Consider the following 18,136-nt stretch of genomic DNA (forward strand, 5'->3'; position numbering starts at 1 on the left):
CATGTATTAGGCTCGGTACATCACGCTAACTGCATTTGTACTTCAATTTACAAATCGAATATGTGATAATTGATCGCATTACATATGCCATGCTTAGGTTAACCGAGCCTATCTAAATTGCATCTTGTATGTGTTGCATTAGGCAATTTAACATGAACTAGGACACGCACATTTTGCTAACTAGTTTACTGTTTTGGCATGGAGTACTAGGTAAGCTTTTATGCTTTAGCATATCGCATGCGTGTGAATGCTGCCATGATAGCATGATTACCATGAGGCTAGCTGCTTATGTGATATAACTGCTTGAATGCCTGTGGATGGAGGTTGAATTACCTAAATTGGAATAATGCATTAAAACTGTGAGTTTTAAGCCCACTAGATAGTGGCAAAATCATCTTTTCTAAAAGCCCACTTGAGGGTGGCAAAATCCGCATTTTAGCCTACTTGCGAGTAGCAAACCATTTTCAAAACAAACATGAAATGTTTTGTTCCAATTTGGGCGATTTGGTCTATACTTGTTTGCTGCGCGCACAACATAGTAATTCTAGGCTAATAACCGGTTTAAGAACACATAAACGTTTTCAAAACAGAATATCATGGTTAGTAGAGGCCGGTCTTCGGACCGGGCGAGAGGGGGTGCTCATAGCTGACCTTCCCCGATCGTACCCAAGCTCCCGAGCCGAGGCAACTTTGGTGATGACGGACACGTGGCCTTTGGCACCGAGTCAGGATTTCCTAAATTCCCCCTTAATAAAATATTTAGGTGGCGACTCTGTATCTGGCAAAGCAGTCCATGTTTGGCACTTCTTTCAAAATCTGTTTTCTCAAAACGATTTGCCGGATTTGGACTCTTTGGTTCAGATTTAGAACCGTAACAAAATCGAGTCCAAACTGTAGTAGCGAGGCCCACGCGGGCGTGCTACAGTAACCTCCGTCAACACATTGAAGCCGACAACGGACCAACCTACCGACGACCACCCTCCCACCGACAGACCAACTTGTAATCGGCGCTAAGAATGCAAACCCAGATCCTGAGCGAAAGCACAAACGAGGAATGCCACGTCGTCACTACGTCGCCATGGTTAACTATCAGGGTGAGGATGGTTGACTGCCAATGAGGGATGGGGGTTTGAAGTGTTTCCAGATATGGGTTCGAAACATTTGATATTCTAGTTGGTGAATGTTGGGTTTTCCCCAAAGATCTTTCCAGGGAGGACAATGAAGACAGTGATGGGATCTAGAATTCTTCTTGCAAACCAACTGATTGACAATGGTAGTGGTAGTTTCAGATTTTTTATTAGAAACATTGGATATTCTGGGTGATGAATCTGGGATTTTTTCCAGAGGTCTTTCTGGTGAGGAAAATGAAGATAGTGATGGAGGTTTAGAAAAATGAAAAAAAATTGGGCTGAGTGCTGTCGAAAGGGTCGCCGAAGTTGAGGCTAAGGTTGCCGGTTGAAAAATGAAAAATTTTTAAGGTGAGGATATATTTGGGATTACGGTAGGGGTATAAAGAAAAATGACGAAGGTAGCAATTTTGGTGGTGGGGGTTTAAAGAAGTGGGGGGTCCTAAGAAGAAAGGTAGGGGCATTTAGCAGCCCTCTTTTTTATTTATTTATTTATTTTCTTGTATTTTTTTGTTGTTTTGAATATGTAGTTTCTTTATTTTTAATATAAATAATATATTAATTATATTATGTTGTATAGTATTATTATTAGGGAAAATTAGTCTAAGGTCCCTCTCTCACTTTTCATAATGGAAGAAATCCACAACATTATTTTTTGATGTCTAAGGTCCCTAAATATATATGAGAGAAATTTGTCTTCGAATAGGTCGATTTTTGACTCTTCAGTTGCTGCCTTGGGTTCAGTTGCCATTCTCAATCAATCTCTTACAAAACCTTGCCTGCAAGTGATAAACAAATTGATATAGAACCTGAGATAGATTTAGAACTCAAATTTGAAGACTTTTGAACCCTAAATTTTGCAGAATCAAGGATAAATGTAACATACATACATACATACATACATACATACATACATACATATATATATATATATGCTTGATTGATGATAGACACAAGAGAATCCACTTACAAGTAACAACGTATGAACTTTGCGAACAATTTGTCTGCTTAGTTCCACTCTTCACATCACAGCGCAAGAAGAGCAACAGACCACCTCAGACGTGTATAACTTCGGCCTTGGAACAAAGATGGACTAATCTCGGCCATTGTCCAGACCTACAATATCCTCCACACAAATACCAGCGGCACCTCATAACTGGAGTGATATGGCAGCTGCTTGGAAGATACCTCCAGACACAGCCCAGAGCACCCTAAAAAATGGTAACACCATTACAACACCAACAAAACTCAAAGCAAGCAAAACCAAGCAGAACTCTATCTCTCTGCCTCTTAATTGGGTCTAAAACTTCAAAAGTGAGAAGATGAACCTACGAAAGAACAAACTCACATGCTCAATCTCACTCATGGATGAGGAGAAGGAGATAACAGAACACCATTGTTACCGAGGGGAGCTTTCTCTCTCTTTATTTTGAACATCTATTTCGATTATTTTTTTTCATTTGAACTGAATTTTCTCCAGAGAAATTCTCAACCTAGAGAAAATTCTCCAGAGAAATTCTCAACCTAGAAAAAATTCTTAACCCAGAGAAAATTCAGTTCAAATAAAAAATAATAATCAAAATAGACGTTCTGTGAGCTAAATTACTAGAGAAATTCTCAATCCAGAGAAAATTCTAAACCCAGAGAAAATTCAGTTCCATTGCCAAATACTCCTGGAAGCTTGCAATTCACTGTTGCGCTTTGCCAAAACTTCTTTCAACATCTTCAGAGAAATTTGGTTAAAACACATTATGAAAACACATTTGATATCATGAGAAAGAGCATCGTTAGAGAAATTTGGTTAAAAACACATTTGATAAATTCCGAAGTCAGAGAAATTTGGTTAAAACACATTCCGAAGTCAGAGAAATTTGGTTAAAACACATTTTGAAGTCAGAGAATTTCAAAATTTCTCTGGAGATAAATCTAGAATTTCTCTGGAGAGAAATTTCTCTGGACCAATTTTCTTTGGATCAATTTTCTTTGGATTAACTTGAGGGACCTTAGATATTATGAAAATATTGAGTGTCCTTTATGCTGTAAAAACTTAATACCAGGGACCGTTAAAAAAATTCCCCTTATTATTATACTATGATACCATAATAATAATATGAAACCACCACACACACTTCTCTTAAATATGTGTATATATTTATTATTATTATTATTGTCTATGTTATATAATTATTATTAGTATTATTATTATTATTATTATTATTATTATATTTGATTTTGTGTAATAATTTCTACCTCATGTCTTTTATTTAGTGTTGTAAATATTCGGTATTATAATAATTCATTGCCCTACTTATTTCTATCCCATTCTTTTACTTGCTTTCTTTATTTGTACATAAAAATCATATTTTGTTGTTCATCATATACATGCTTTGCATCTATGTTTCATGCATCTTGATTTGGTTAAGTTTGTATCTATGGATTTAATCAATTAATTATGTGCATTACCTTATATTCTTGAGATGATTCACATATCATATATTAGAAGTCGAATATTTAGTCGCATCTCACGAGTGAATTGTATTAGGATTTTGTATATAAGATCATGCATGTTTTTCTAACTTTGTTCCGTAACTGTTCACGGGACGTCGGTAAATATGTAAGTTTTTATGATTTAGCATCCCGCTTGTGTGTATTTTCCGTTCTATGTTTAGCATTCTATCATAAGACTATTTGTTTATTTGATATAACTTTATGAATGTTGGTGGATAGAGATTGTGTCACTTAATTTGGAATAATATTGATTTTCATATTTGTAAACTCAATTTCATTGTGTTGTACATTTTCAAAACTTTTTTAAAATGCATGAAAATCAAGTTGCTCCAAAATGAATGACATGGTATATACTTATATGCTTCATACAGTAAATTTTAGGATTTATTAAATAAACCAGAATATGAACATATGAAGTAAATAAAATTCATATCATGGTTTAGTAGAGTCCGATTTTTGATCGAGTGAGCGTGGGTGCTCAATTAATGACATTCCCCTCTCATACCAACATTCCGAACCAAGCATCATTCGTTACGATGAATAGTGGCTTTGCCACGAGTCACGGGTTTCCTAATTTTTTCAAAATATTAGGTGGCGACTCTGAGATCTGGTGATGTAGTCCATTTCTGACAAAGGTTTTGTAATAAAATAGATCTTCTATAAAAATTACCGTATTTGAACTGTTATCTATATTTCATATTGCACTCGTGAGACTAAATCAAAGAAATTGAGGGTCTGAACTATTTAGCGCACAAATACCCCGGCTGATGCGACACTATGATCACATGATCTTAAGATATTTTGTTTATCATTTTATTAATTTAGTAGGTCCCATTATTCAAAAAATTGGGAGGCTTATAATTGTCTTTTCCCTTGTCTAATTATACAAGAAAATTTACTTTAACCCACTGTGATTTGAATTGTTTGAATTTTACCTCCAATTTCCCTGTGATTTTAACTGTTTATTTTAAAAATTTCATGCAAATGAGAGAGAGAGAGAGAGAGAGAGAGAGAGAGAGAGAGAGAGATGATATGAACAAACAAAAGGATGATTGAAGTATAGGAAGGAAAAAAAGATGATAGGAACAAAAGCATGATTGAAGTATAGGGGTTAAAACATGGTATGAACAAACAAAAGGATGGTAATGGTTCATATCATCTTAAACTATCAACTTTTGGACTGACATAGTTAATAAACCTATTACATTGGTGGATTTAAAACCAGCAAGTATGTCTAGCTGATGTATAGTTTCTTATGCATGCATAGTGCAAGAAAAATAAAAGACAAATTCAAAGTTAAATGTTGAGACTTGAGATTGACTCTGACCATATGCCACTTGGTATTATAATTTAAACAATAGCACGGGATAAATATCAATATTGAAGAAACAGTTATATTGATTATTGATCAAGAGTCTAAAATGTTGATATATACCGGCTGAGATTTAAAACATGTCTGCCATCATCAATCACAGAAGATAAATAGTGCACCAACATCCATAAATATTAATTAATATAATATGCTTTCACTTGCATAAATGTTCAGTCCTTGTAGTTGTTGTAGCACACTTTGGTTTTATAATCTAATAAATAATCATAAAAAGAAATGCAAGAAACACACTCTGGTTTTATAACCATACCTTGTGCACAAAATGCAAGCACCGGCCCTTGGTGTATAGAACATATTACATTGTGTAGATGTTAAGCTGAAGCAGTCGTAGGGCAACTCTCCTTTGGCAGCTTACCGAAGATTAATACAGATAAGTTATGATTTGCACCATAACTCTCTGTTAGCTGCCTCCAGATCGTTGCCCTATAACTGGTTCGCTTACTAAAACCTTGTCATGTTGTCGTGTCGCTGCACTAGAGGCTCACATTTTTGAAGTTTGAAGTACCTCTGGATTATGTTGGCGGGCCTGTCTGGAGCTATATAGGCTACTTGTCATTAATGGCCGTAGTAGCAATGGAATAAACCGTTGAAGAAAATAGGATATGCCATTAGTGCCATAGGGTTATGCCATGGATATCCTTTGATGCTTGCTTTTTTAGACATTCCATGTAATGCCTCCTTTTTCATGAAAAGTTCCTTACCATGATTTCGGCCTAAGAATGTTTTAGAGGTGGAGAGAGAAGAAGGATATAAAGCAATTCAAAGGAGATGCCTTCTTTTGCTTGTACAAGGTGGAAGCAGAATTTTGGTCTTCACTACCCTTGTGAATGAATTAAATTATCTGAATTCAACTTGTGCCAACTCGTTAACAATTTGCTGGTCTATTTTTTAAAAAAAATTTTAAGTTACTTTAACAATCTATTACTCGACTCGATAAGTTTATATCCATTACAAATATAATAACACTAGTCAAGCTTGATACATATTCAATTCCTTAAAATTTGGTTTGAGATTGTTTTGTCTTGTTAAATTTTCAAGTTAAATTTAAATAATTTTGTAATTGATTAGACTCGGTTTGTTTGCCGTCTAGTGAGGTATATCCAACATTATATTCTTCTGATATTTGATTTGCTTTATGTTGTTTGGCTTGAGGCATTTGAATATCTAGAACAACCCATCAATGACAATGCAGTTGTCCAATCAAAATGATTCGCAGGAGAAAATATTCATTGCCCCAAGGGGCAAATCTAGGTAGTGCTTCAACCAAACTATTAATTGGTTGAAACAGTGAGTCCCACTGCTTGTTTGTCTCCTTTGGGAGAGACAACTGGACACATGTCTAAACATAAATAGGGTGGAGCAATACTTCGGGGGCAATGAATAATTTCTTGATTCGCAGAAACTAAAATTATCTGCAACCTTGCTTGCCTTTCATATATATTTCTGGATACTCTCTATCTTAGTTATCTCCAAGTAATGGGACTAAGATATTTATATCCACTTGGAAAAGTGGGGGGGGGGGGGGGGGGGGGCGCTTGGAACAATAAAAAAAACCAAGAAGAAAACAAAAAGGAAAGACACGTCAATGGATAATCCTCAAGTTGAATTTCTTGGAGAACTAAAATTTTGTCACCATTTTTTCCCTCTTTTGTGTGTGTGTGTGTGTGTGTGTGTGGTATTGTTATGGTTTTTGAAAATGCAATGTGCAGAATTTTAAAGGGTGATGTTGCTTGGCTAAGTTGTACTTCAAGGTTTTGTTTGGGTATCACAATATGTATCACCTTATCTGGTTTTGTTTGAAGCAAATAATAAGTCTGCTTTGGTTTCTACTTATTGCTTGCCATTATGAATAATGAATGGTTTTGTTGTAAAAGGGGGGGGGGGGGAGAACTCTGTTCGGAAATAAGATGAAATTACATTCAATCTGGTTTTGGAAAACATTCTTCATGTCATCCTTACCAAACATGCTTCATTTGAGTCATTCCTAACCTAATATATATATATATATATATGTTTGAATCACCTCACATCATATTATCAATTGGCTCTCTGTTAAAAAGCCTTCTAATTCTTAAATCGTAAATTCAGCTTACTTGTATTACTGTAAGTACATTAAGCATGTGTATTTTATTCTAGTGAATACTTATATTCAATATTAGTTTTCATTCTTTTCATATGGACAAAAGAATTGGGACATAGAAATGATAATTGTGTTGATGTGCCACTTGGCAGTCTTTGCTTTATGATTCTATCTTGAACACAGGACTCGATAACTTGACTCCTATGAAGTTTGAATGAGTCAAAATTCTTTCACACTATTTTTGTTCCATGTCCTTCCTAGATAGGAGTCATAGGAGCAGCAATTAATCACTATTCTGGAACTACCACATTATATTTGATATTGATTGCTCATCTCAAACAAAATAAACCCTAGACTTTCAATTACTAGAAACGAGCAGTTATTCCATATTTTATTCCATATTTTATGAGCATATCAAGCGATATGCTTCAAAAATAGTATAATTGGTGAAAATAATGCGATCCACACCCACAGAGTATTCTCACCCCAAATAATTTGTCACTTGAAATCCACCTAATATATGACATGAACAATAAAATAGAAAGCCACAGTGAGATATATCACTTTGATTCCTCACTTGCAAGCCTCTCACTTAGTATCCTAACTCCCATGTACCTGCACCATTTACAAACATAGTACTTATCAGTGATAATTAAGCACATTAATTCTAAAGATTTCATGGAACAGAGACAAGAGGAAACATCTCATATGAGAACCTTTATGTATTTTATTTATGTGCAAGTAGACTTTTTGTAATGCAAAAGATTGCTAATCACGTCTATATAAAAAACACAAAACCAAACACACAAAATATATTGATGGACAAGAATTTCTTAAAATGTTGGGTTTGTCTCCATTCCACATAATGGACTGAAAGGTGTTGTTTAAGCAAGTGGACTTCACTATTATGGGATCAATTTCGATGATCTAATTGATTCATGAAAAAAAACTTGGATTGATCCAAAGATTTCAATCTTATGATTTTATTGTATTTATCTTTAAAAAATAGACAATAAAAATGATTTAGAAAAACCGTCTTGTTTTTCTACAGACAAACATGATAAAATTATATGTTTTGATCTTTTTATTTTTTTATTTTTTTATAGTGATATATATATATATATATATATATATGGAGCCATACAAAATGAACAAGCCGGAACATCAAAGTGAGACCCCTAATAGGCTTTAGGGGTCCGGATAACACTCTCCAGTCTAGATTAGATTTGACTAGAGAGAATCCATGCTCATAAAAAATTAAGTTGAGGAACACAAAACAAAAAACAAGTAACAAAACCGGACACGTAATATATACGGATGGGCAAGAATTTTTAGAAGTTGGTCTCACTAATAAATTCTGTAAAATTTTATTCATTCATATATATATATATATTTTGTGTTTGATTTATGTGTGCCTAGCAAAAATTTTCTTAAATTGGGCCTTGCCAACAAACATCATAAAATTCTATCAATTTATGCGTTTTGTGTCCAATTCTATGTCAATTTCTGTATTCCTACCAGCACTAAAATTACCAGAATTACCTGCCAAGCATCATGACAGTAGCTTGAGGATTAGTGCCAGGAGAGTTATTAAAAGTAGAACCATCAATAACTCGCAGTGCATCCACACCAAGAACCTTATAATCACGATCCACCACCATCCCCACTTGACAACCTCCATGATAATGCCATATTGTCATCACTGTGTCCTTGCAAAACTGTTCCAGCGACATCGATGCATTACTGTGCTTCGGCAACAAGTTCACCGGAAAGCTCAGTGTCATGTTCAGGAGAGCTTGCACCGGAATGTTTTCGTATCTGAATTTCGAGAATGACTTTGATTCGATGATCCTCTCGATGGTTCTGATCCCCTCTACGCATCTGCGCAGGTCCTCGGGCTCTTTGAAGTAGTTGAAAGTGACCGATGGGTTATCTTTGGGGTTGCGAGTTCGGAGCTCGAGGTGGCCGGTGGAGAGGGGTCCCATGACTTTTTCTAGTATGAATCCCCCTTGGAAAGCTGCTTGGTTGAGAGTGCTCATGGTTTCCACAGCTTTGTCTATGGCTGCTTGTGTTCTTTGTTTGGGTGGCACTGTTGAGAGTTGGCCTATCTGCAAACATATGTCCATGTTAGAGAGAGTTACAAGTTAATTATTGAGAAGTTGAATTAACCTATGGGAGGAAAAATAATTTAAATAACTTGAAAAGAAGAATCTTTTAATTTGCAAAACGTTGTACTAAGCCAACAGCGGTTTGGTTCAGCGGAATGTGTAGGCCAAAAATCGTTTTGACTTGTGTTCAACATTTTGTAGTTTCTTGGATGGCGCTCTTACATTGTACTTAAAGCGAGGTTTTAGTCTGGAACTGAAAGCTGGCGTAACTTAGGTACTCTCTTTTTTTGTACCCAAAAAAAAAAAAAATTGTACTGAAAAGACCTTATAATTTACATGTATTCATATATTGAGTGAAGTTTTACAACGAACTAAGCTATTTACTCAGCTCGTTTCAAGTTTATTTGAAATCAACTCATTATATAAACAATTAACCCTAAATATATTACCACTAAACTTGACTCGATTATAAGCATTAAAAAAAGGTTCGGATTTTGATGCGTAATTAACTCAATTAAAACTAGTTTGATATTGGCTTGAGAGATAAATATATAAAGATGAACAGTTTTAAAGCTCAATAGTTTTTATTTCAAATTTAAACAACTTACAACTAGTAGCGGCCCAAGATTTTGAAAACTTTTGATTAAATATCAAAATAAAACCTTATCTAACTAAATCTTTGAAAAGTTGAGAATTTTCTCAATATAAAAAATAAAAAATAAATAAATAATTAAAATTTTATTGTGAATCTTAAGCTATTAACTTAATAATTGAGCTACTTCTGATTTATGCTGGACAAAAAATTGCCCCAAAATAAGTATAAGGTGAGGTTACCTTAGGAGAGAACATCCCATAGTCTCTAGGAGGAGGAGGGGGACCTTGACCCCCAAAGTTTTCGCCACTAGCAGCCTCAATGTAGGTTCCAAGGTGAGTGATCCCCACCACTTGTATCAGTGATATCTCCACAGGAATGGGAGAGGGTATGAATATGGCATTCATTGGGTTATCAGACATGCCCTGGCCCACCATGGGCTGGTCCAGCACCACAGATATGTTATGGGCCTTGAGGTGATCTGCTGGGCCCACTCCACTCAGCATCATAAGTTGTGGGGTTCCCAGTGCACCTGCTGTTACAATTATCTCATTCTTGGATCCTCTCTTTAAGTATGCTTTGTGTTTTACCCCTGATGCGTCTCGGAAGGTCACTCCGTGAGCTACTGGCCTTGATTTCCCTGTTTATTGGTAATTGTTTAACTAATTAAAAAAAAAATGAAATTTTTACGGAATATGATACAAATGTAAGACAAAAGTTAGACCCTATATGCGAATCACACTTATATATTGTTGCACATCTTTATTTTACGAGTGTATTTCATTCTGTAAAAATCTTGTGTTTCTAGTAAAGCTAGACAAAAACAAGAAGAAATTGCAAATCATTGGGGGAAAAAATGAAAATAGGAATGATTTGCAATTACTTTCATTTATTTCCACTAATATTCAATATTTTAAAAAAATAATAGGAAAAAGTTCAGGAGTAAGGGTGGCTTGAAAAATGCTTGGAAAATAGGATGTGCCTAAAATTAATAATTTAATTCACGTACTTATTGTTGGAAAATAATAATGAGAATTAATAATACTGAGAAATCATTTAATTAAAATACCCAATAGAGAGAGCAAGGTTGATCTTGGAAATGAATTGAGAAAAATTAGATACATATGATCGAATAACAGAAAAACACAAAGTATTGAGTATTTTGTGTATTTTTCTGTGGAAACAAATTCACTCCCCTCTATTAGGAATCACTAAAATATACAAGAGTTTTAGTAATTGTTAGGCGTGAAGAAAAAATATTCATAAAAAAAAAAAAAAAGTATCAAATAATTAAAATTTATTTTAAATGTGAATCCCATAACTATCAATACTTCTGATTAAATTCCTGAATATTTTGGTTAGTTTAGTTTTTCCGCCGCTCCATATCTCTCGAGCATGCCTGAGTAAATGGTGTGGGCCTCAAAAATCTTTCACTCATCAGTTTGGTTTCACTTTTGAGAATTTATGTTTTTTTAGAAAATTTTACTTCTTTGTTTTTCATAATTTTTTTTTTCACTGAATTTTTTTTAATATTTTAATTAATTTTTTTAACTTTTAGACAAAAGTAACATAAATACACTTAAAAAATATAATATTTGTGAATTTTTTTTAAAAAAATTTCATTAAATACCAAAATAAATAAATAAATAAAGATTCAGTACATTTTTTATATTTTTGTGTATTTATTAATTTTTTAAAATATTTTTTCACAAATATTTTACTATTTAGATACATTTAAGTAAAATGCATCTAAAAAAAATATTAAAAAAAATATTTAAAATTTTAAAAATATTCACTAAAAATACAAAAAATAAAATTTTAATTTTCAAAAAACTAAAACCACACGTACTGATTAATTTCTAACTAGATTGGCATTTCGAAGTTTCGATAAGTTTTAACAGGTGATAGTTGAAAAATTCCACTCAGTGTGTTTGGTGTTTTTTTTTTTTTTTTCTGTTTTTTCTTTGTGTTTATGTTCGTGTTTAGTGAATTTTTCTTAATATTTTTTAAAAAGTTTTCAATCTCTAAATTCAACTATGCCAGAAGATTAAAACATTTTTAAAAAATCCAAAAAAGATAAAAATAAATAAATAAGTAGTGGGTTTTTAGCTTATTTTTTATTTTTCAAAGTTTTAAAAAAAATTCAAAATATTATTATTTTTAAAATTTGTCTACACAAGATGGACCAAAAAAGTACCAATTTAGATATAATTTATAAAAAATAAAAAAAAATCACTAAAGATTAAAAAAAAATTGAAAAAAAGGGGAAGGTATGTAGGTGTTCCAAACCCATGAGCACCGCCCCTAGAAGGAACTAAGCATCGTAAAAAAAAGAAAGGGCGGGACCCATGGGTGTCTATCACGCGTTTTTTAATTGATAATCCGAATTGTTCAGTGTGTAGAACTCGTCGAGTACTATATATTTGTAAAAAATTACATTGATCAAATATTGATAGTTATCTTATCGGATTATATTTCTGTCAACTGTTTATTTTTTTACCGTTCATTTTTTTTTATACAAACTGATTTGATCATGTAGCTATCGATATCCGATCAAATTGATTTTTATTGACATATAGTACTAGATAAGTTTTACACATTGAACGATTCAGATTACCAAAATGGGATCTGTGATAGGCCCCCATGGGCCCAGCAAGACCCTCCAGTCCGATCACGGTATGGAGGGAAGCCAGCCCTTAAAAAAAATACTAGTACTAATAACAAGAATTTTTGCATAAAGATTTTATTAAGAATGATGAGACTATGTTATTTTTTAAATTATGAGTCATAATAGATATTTTGACTTTAAATGGATTAATATGTTATTTTTTGTATAAAAATTTTGTTTGTAAGCTTACAAAACATTTATGTGAAAAACTCGTACAACACTCAATTGTGTAAGGAATGGAGATGAATTTTATACAATGAGATACAAATGTGACATTAAGGGATGGATTTGTATGTAGACAAGGTAGGTCTCGTAAATGAAATTCACCATTTGTCATCTATCAAAATCATATGCACTTAAATTTATGGACAAATTATACCAGTAATTTCTATATGTATATATATATGTATATTATTATTTTGGTTCTCACACTTTCAATTGACTCGAATTTAACTATTGATTTTAAATTTGTATTAATTTAATTCAATTGATAACGCCATTAAAAAAAAATTATATGAAAAATGAGCTTTGTGTTAAATGATGTTAACTAATTGAATCAATCAAATTTACAAATTTTTTTTTTCTAAAAGCATGACGCAAGTCATTTATATGCACATTTTTTATAAAATAATGCTATCCATTATAATCAATTAGATCAAATTAAAACTGAGACAATAAAAAATGAACAAATTAAAATTACAATGACCAAAATAATAATTGAGTGGACTATCAGTATAATTTGTCATAATTTTTGTAATTATTCTATTAAGATTGTTTTGAAAACTAACTATTTTAATTAAATTTTTTACATCTAATATAAGATATGAGAAGAATTGATTTTTTGCTTTTTTTAACTATTTTGCTAATATATAGCCAAACTTACACAAAGTTGAACGACAATGCTACGTAACTCAAATTTTGTGGCTCAAAAGTGGCTCAAATGGCGAAAACGACGTCGTTTTAAGTACATAACAACATAAAAATAGCCAAAACGACGTCGTTTTGGCCATTTAAGCCACAAAATTTGAGCTACGAGACATTTGCCAAAGTTGAATATCACTGCATGAGTTTATAAAACAAAACAAACACGTACGTACCTCTAGTTCGAAACAATATCTTATGAACAGTAGCACGAAGAAGAACAATGAGGCCATCAGGATTGGCATTCTCCAACAAATCAGCCGAGGTGTGTCGCCTCCCTTCCTTATCAAATATAGTCCCACCAACCTTAGTCCCATACAAATGATCATACGTAAATCCATTGTACGGTACAACCCCACTTTCCACAAGTCCAGCTCTCACCGCCGACTGCCACTCCCTCACCGGCGGCTCATACGCCACCACCTTCTCCACCCACTCGTACGACTCCTTCACCAACCTCTCGTCCCACCCCGCCGCCCTCACGTACTCCGTGGCGGCGCGTGTGTAGAAGCCTGCATTCAGGCAGCTGCCTCCGCCCAGGACTCTGCCTCGGGCGTTGATTACGCCGTCTTCGGAAATGAAGCGCTGGGATGGGGAGGTGGGAGAGAGGTCGGAGAGGGAATTGCCGAATGCTGAGAGGTTGGTGATATTGGGGTCGCCGTAGGGAGAGTCGCCGCGTTCGAGGACCAGGACGGTCGAGTTTTGGGAGAGTGTGGCGCCTAATGGGCAGCCGGCGGTGCCGCCGCCGATTATGATGTAGTCGTAGAATGATTTTGAAGGAGCTGTGGTTGCTTGATGCATGAAGGTGTAGGTTGGAGCTAAGAGAGAGAGAGAGAGAGAGAGATTAGTCTAATAATTAATATTAACTCACTTTCATTATCTAATTAATGTGGGTACTATGAAACAATATGTCATGGAGAAATTATTCAAATTCTCTTGGTGTAATGCCTCATTTCATTTACATACTACCATTTAATACTTTTTTTTTCTAAAACCTTAACACAAAAGTAACAATAACAAATCTCACGGTTTAAATCAATAACTATTTATTTGATGCACTAATAGAACTTACTCCAAAAATATTAAATAATTTAATCATTGTTTATGTAATATTTCAAACCAATCACTAAGCAAGATATGATGATTTACATTTATTAAATATATGAGAGACAAAATATGATCTATTTAAATAATTGTAATAAATATCATATAAAAAATATCACATGAAAAATTTAATAAATTTTCAGTTAATATCTATTCTATATTTTGTTGGTTTCCCGATACATTTTTTTTTCCCCCTTATTTTGGCTGTTTTATGTTATTGTGAATGGCCGTCACATGAAATTATTCACAAGGAAAAGAAAAATTAGTGACATCATGCGCTCTTTGAATTTTTCAAGGTAAATAGGGCATGTGTACAATTCGGGTAGTATTACAAATTTGGGTAAATTATTCTTTTATCCCATGGCCTATTTTGGTAATATGGTAAAAAGTGATTTTTTAACTTTTAATTAAATTTTTTATTTTTTTAAATAAATGATTTGAGAAGTTGGTAAAAAGTTACTTTTGACTTTTTTAATTAATTTTTGTTTATGATGTCAAATCATAATAAAATAATCAAATTATCCCCATTTAATTTAAAATATTTACAACTTCACTCCTATAGTACATTTTGACTCATGAGGAGTAAAATTATAACTTCGTCATTAGTTAAAAACCAACTTTTCAAAAGAAAAAAAAAAGTTAAAAAAATTAACTTTTGACTTTTACTACAAGTCAAAAAAGTGGCTAAAAATTGTTTCCAAAAGTAGCCTAAATTTCAGCATTTTTTCTTCTTAGCCTTTAATTTCTATTTATTTTTTTCATTTTAACTCTTAAAGCGTTTTTTCCCCAACTTTAAACTCCAAAGGAGGGCTGCTAATATTCTATGTGAACATGCACAACATACGTCATGCATATATATATGTATATATATATTTAGGACCAAAAATATCTAGATGTTAGATACATACGTAACGTTCATTGTGTGAATTACCATAAAATATGAAAATTAATGCAATTTATTGGCAACAAATTTATTTTTGTAAACGGTGGTGTTACATATACCAATTAGTGTACTAACTAGTGTTCCAGTACTAGTTATGATATTATTATTGACCCAACTTATTAATTACATTATAAATACCAAAAATTTTTAAAATTATGACACATCATCAATTGATATACTAGTTAATATACTAATTAATGCATATAGTATTTTTTTTTTTTTTTTTTTTTTTTTGCAAATCAGCAAGGCATAGAGGTGTGCAACAAAAACTTCAAAGCGGGAGTTGAAGACTTAAATGTCTTTCAATTAATGAGTTAGTTGAACAACATTTTTAAATTCAAACTTAAGTGGCAGGTGCAAGACACTGACCCCTATTTTATGCAAAGTTTCAGTTATACATTTTATTTTATTTTTTTCATTTTAAAAATAAGATATATTCATCAAAATAGGTTTTAATTAAAAAATGTTAGTTTCACATCACTTTATTAATCCTTGATGGGGTTAAAAGTTAAAATCCAAATTATATAAACAAAAAGAATCAATTAATTTAGCAGCTCAATTACTAGGGCATGATCTTTTCATATAAGAAATTATAGCTCAAACCTCCAAAGGAAAATTACGGACAAATTAGAAACCCCCCCCCCCCCCCTCCCCTCAAAAAAAAAAAAGTTAATTTACTCAAAATATTGATGTGTCTAGATTTAATACTATATAGTGCAACTCTCACTTGAAATGAATCTCAACTATTTAATATTTTTTATATTGACGATGGATTAATATGTATTCTATGCACTATGTTATATATTTTTGTAGTGTGTTACGTATTTAAGTAGTAAATATAACATATTTTTCTAACAGGAGTTACAACAAATTGTGGTTGAGAAATGAGTAGTGTTACACATTTTTGTGGTAATGTTATACATTTTTATATTCAAATATTTTCTAACCACAAACTGTATCACAATACCACAAAATACGTAACATTACTATAACAATACGTAATTTTATTCTTAATCATAAATTGTCGTAACTCTTACTAAAAAAATATATAACATTTACCACAAAAATACGTAATACACCACAAAAATATGTAATAACATGTATATGGTATAGTGTTTTCCAAAATAAAAATAAAAACAAAAATAACACTACAAATGATCACATTTGTCTACTATCAATTGTTTACAATTTCATGTATACATCAAATATTTTATAGTAACCCTATAATTAATTGAATTTCACTAGTATCATATGTCAGTGACTTCAGTCTTTGGTTGCAACTTTCCTCTTAGGTTGGAAGCAAAGTGACCATGAAAGTTAAATAACCAAAATTGGACAAGAAAGCAAGCCCGTGATCAGCAATTCCTCAAAAGCTTGCTTTCATGGCTGCCATTTGGGGGCCAAACCAAAGTTATCCATAAATCTTGTGTACAAGCACAGAAAGCATTTTACTTCTGGTTTTTCATGCCGACATTTCTGTTCAAAGACTAATGAGAGAGAGAGAGAAGTGAAGGACACAACAAAACATGAGATTAATCCATGCAAAGAAAAACCGAGAAAGATTTTAGTACCTTGTGCTGCAGAACAGAAGCTAGAGTAATGGAGGAAGAGAATTCCAGCAATAACAGCACCAAGTAATCTCCACCGTCCAAAATCCATCATCATCATGCAATAACTCTACAAGATGCCGACCTCTCTCACTCTCTCTATCTCTATATAAATGTATAAATGAGGGAGTGTTTTAGTTTTGAAATAATTTCACAAACCAAAACCGACAAAATCTATGAATATATATAAGATATGAGGTAGGAAGGAGGGCAGCGATCTTGGCGGCAATAAGTTCTGAGAGTATAAAGATTCCTCTCTGTCTCTCTTTCTATGTCTCTTTCTCTATCGCTTTGATAGGGTTTAGGCTACAAATAACAACAACAACAAAAACAACACAAAGATTCAAGAAATGCAGAAAATGTGATAAGCCCATTACAGCAGCCTGGTAGCTTGTCCTCCGCCGAATTTAAAGCCTATCAAACTCCAACTAAACTGGTTATGGGGTGGTTTGGTGTGAATTATAGGAGTGATTATAATTTATTTTAATAATACTGTTAGGTATTATGAAAAATCTTTTATGAAAATAATCATGAAAGTTTTGTGACCCTTGAATTACACTTAGAATAAAACACCACACACTAATCAAGGTAATCCAAAGATCATAAATTTTTCATGATCATTTTCATGAAATTTTTTTCATGATCCCTAACTTTTCCCTAATTTTAATTTGAGAATTTATATCAGATTGTGGCCCCGTTTGGTAGAACTGTGAGAAAGTGATTATAGCTTATACCTTAACAGCTTATAGCTTATAACTATAAACATAAGCTGATTTTTTACTTATAAATTAAATTTCTCCTCCCCCACTCAAAGAATAAGTTGATTTTTAACTTACAAAAAGTTATAAGCTATATTGTTAAGCTGAACCAAATACATCAAAATAGCTTAAATTAAGCTAAAAACTAAAATAAGCTGGAAATAAGCCCTACCAAACAGGGCTTGTTTACTGCAGCTTCCGCTTATAGTGTTTTAGGCAGAAATAGTTTAAATAAGTTGAAAAAAGCTGATTATTTAGAAGCTGAGGAAGTGATACTTTTAGTTTCTGCTTTCTGATTATTAGTTTTTAGCTTACAGTAAGCTGCACCAA

The 18,136-nt window shown here is 32.9% G+C and overlaps 1 protein-coding gene and 1 long non-coding RNA gene across 2 annotated transcripts; both read right to left on the bottom strand.

Moving 5' to 3' along the window:
* Positions 1-1,766: 1,766 nt before the first annotated feature.
* LOC145806195 (uncharacterized) lies at positions 1,767-6,531 on the bottom strand. Its single transcript, XR_014348944.1, has 3 exons — positions 5,276-6,531; positions 2,098-2,338; positions 1,767-1,906 (listed from the first exon to the last, which is right to left on the bottom strand). It is a non-coding gene; the product is annotated as an uncharacterized LOC145806195 (long non-coding RNA).
* A 936-nt stretch (positions 6,532-7,467) lies between these two features.
* LOC114322359 (Glucose-methanol-choline (GMC) oxidoreductase family protein) lies at positions 7,468-17,431 on the bottom strand. Its single transcript, XM_028269645.2, has 5 exons — positions 17,013-17,431; positions 13,571-14,212; positions 10,048-10,445; positions 8,648-9,213; positions 7,468-7,720 (listed from the first exon to the last, which is right to left on the bottom strand). Exons 1-5 carry the CDS (start codon positions 17,107-17,109, stop codon positions 7,666-7,668), a joined length of 1,758 nt encoding a protein of 585 aa, XP_028125446.1. The 5' UTR covers positions 17,110-17,431; the 3' UTR covers positions 7,468-7,665.
* Between the last annotated feature and the right edge of the window lie 705 nt (positions 17,432-18,136).

The sequence above is a fragment of the Camellia sinensis genome, chromosome 13, assembly GCF_055761805.1.
Source record: "Camellia sinensis isolate YWXY chromosome 13, ASM5576180v1, whole genome shotgun sequence".
In the NCBI taxonomy this organism is placed as follows: Eukaryota; Viridiplantae; Streptophyta; class Magnoliopsida; order Ericales; family Theaceae; genus Camellia; species Camellia sinensis.

Bases quoted from the DNA above. Each gene is read 5' to 3' on its own strand.
- LOC114322359 (XM_028269645.2), bottom strand. From the start codon at position 17,109: ATGATGATGATGGATTTTGGACGGTGGAGATTACTTGGTGCTGTTATT. The intron at 9,214-10,047 runs GTAACCTCACCT...ATATGTTTGCAG, and splicing joins ATGGGATGTTCTCTCCTAAG to ATAGGCCAACTCTCAACAGT. The intron at 7,721-8,647 runs GTAATTCTGGTA...TAAATGGTGCAG, and splicing joins ACTGTCATGATGCTTGGCAG to GTACATGGGAGTTAGGATAC.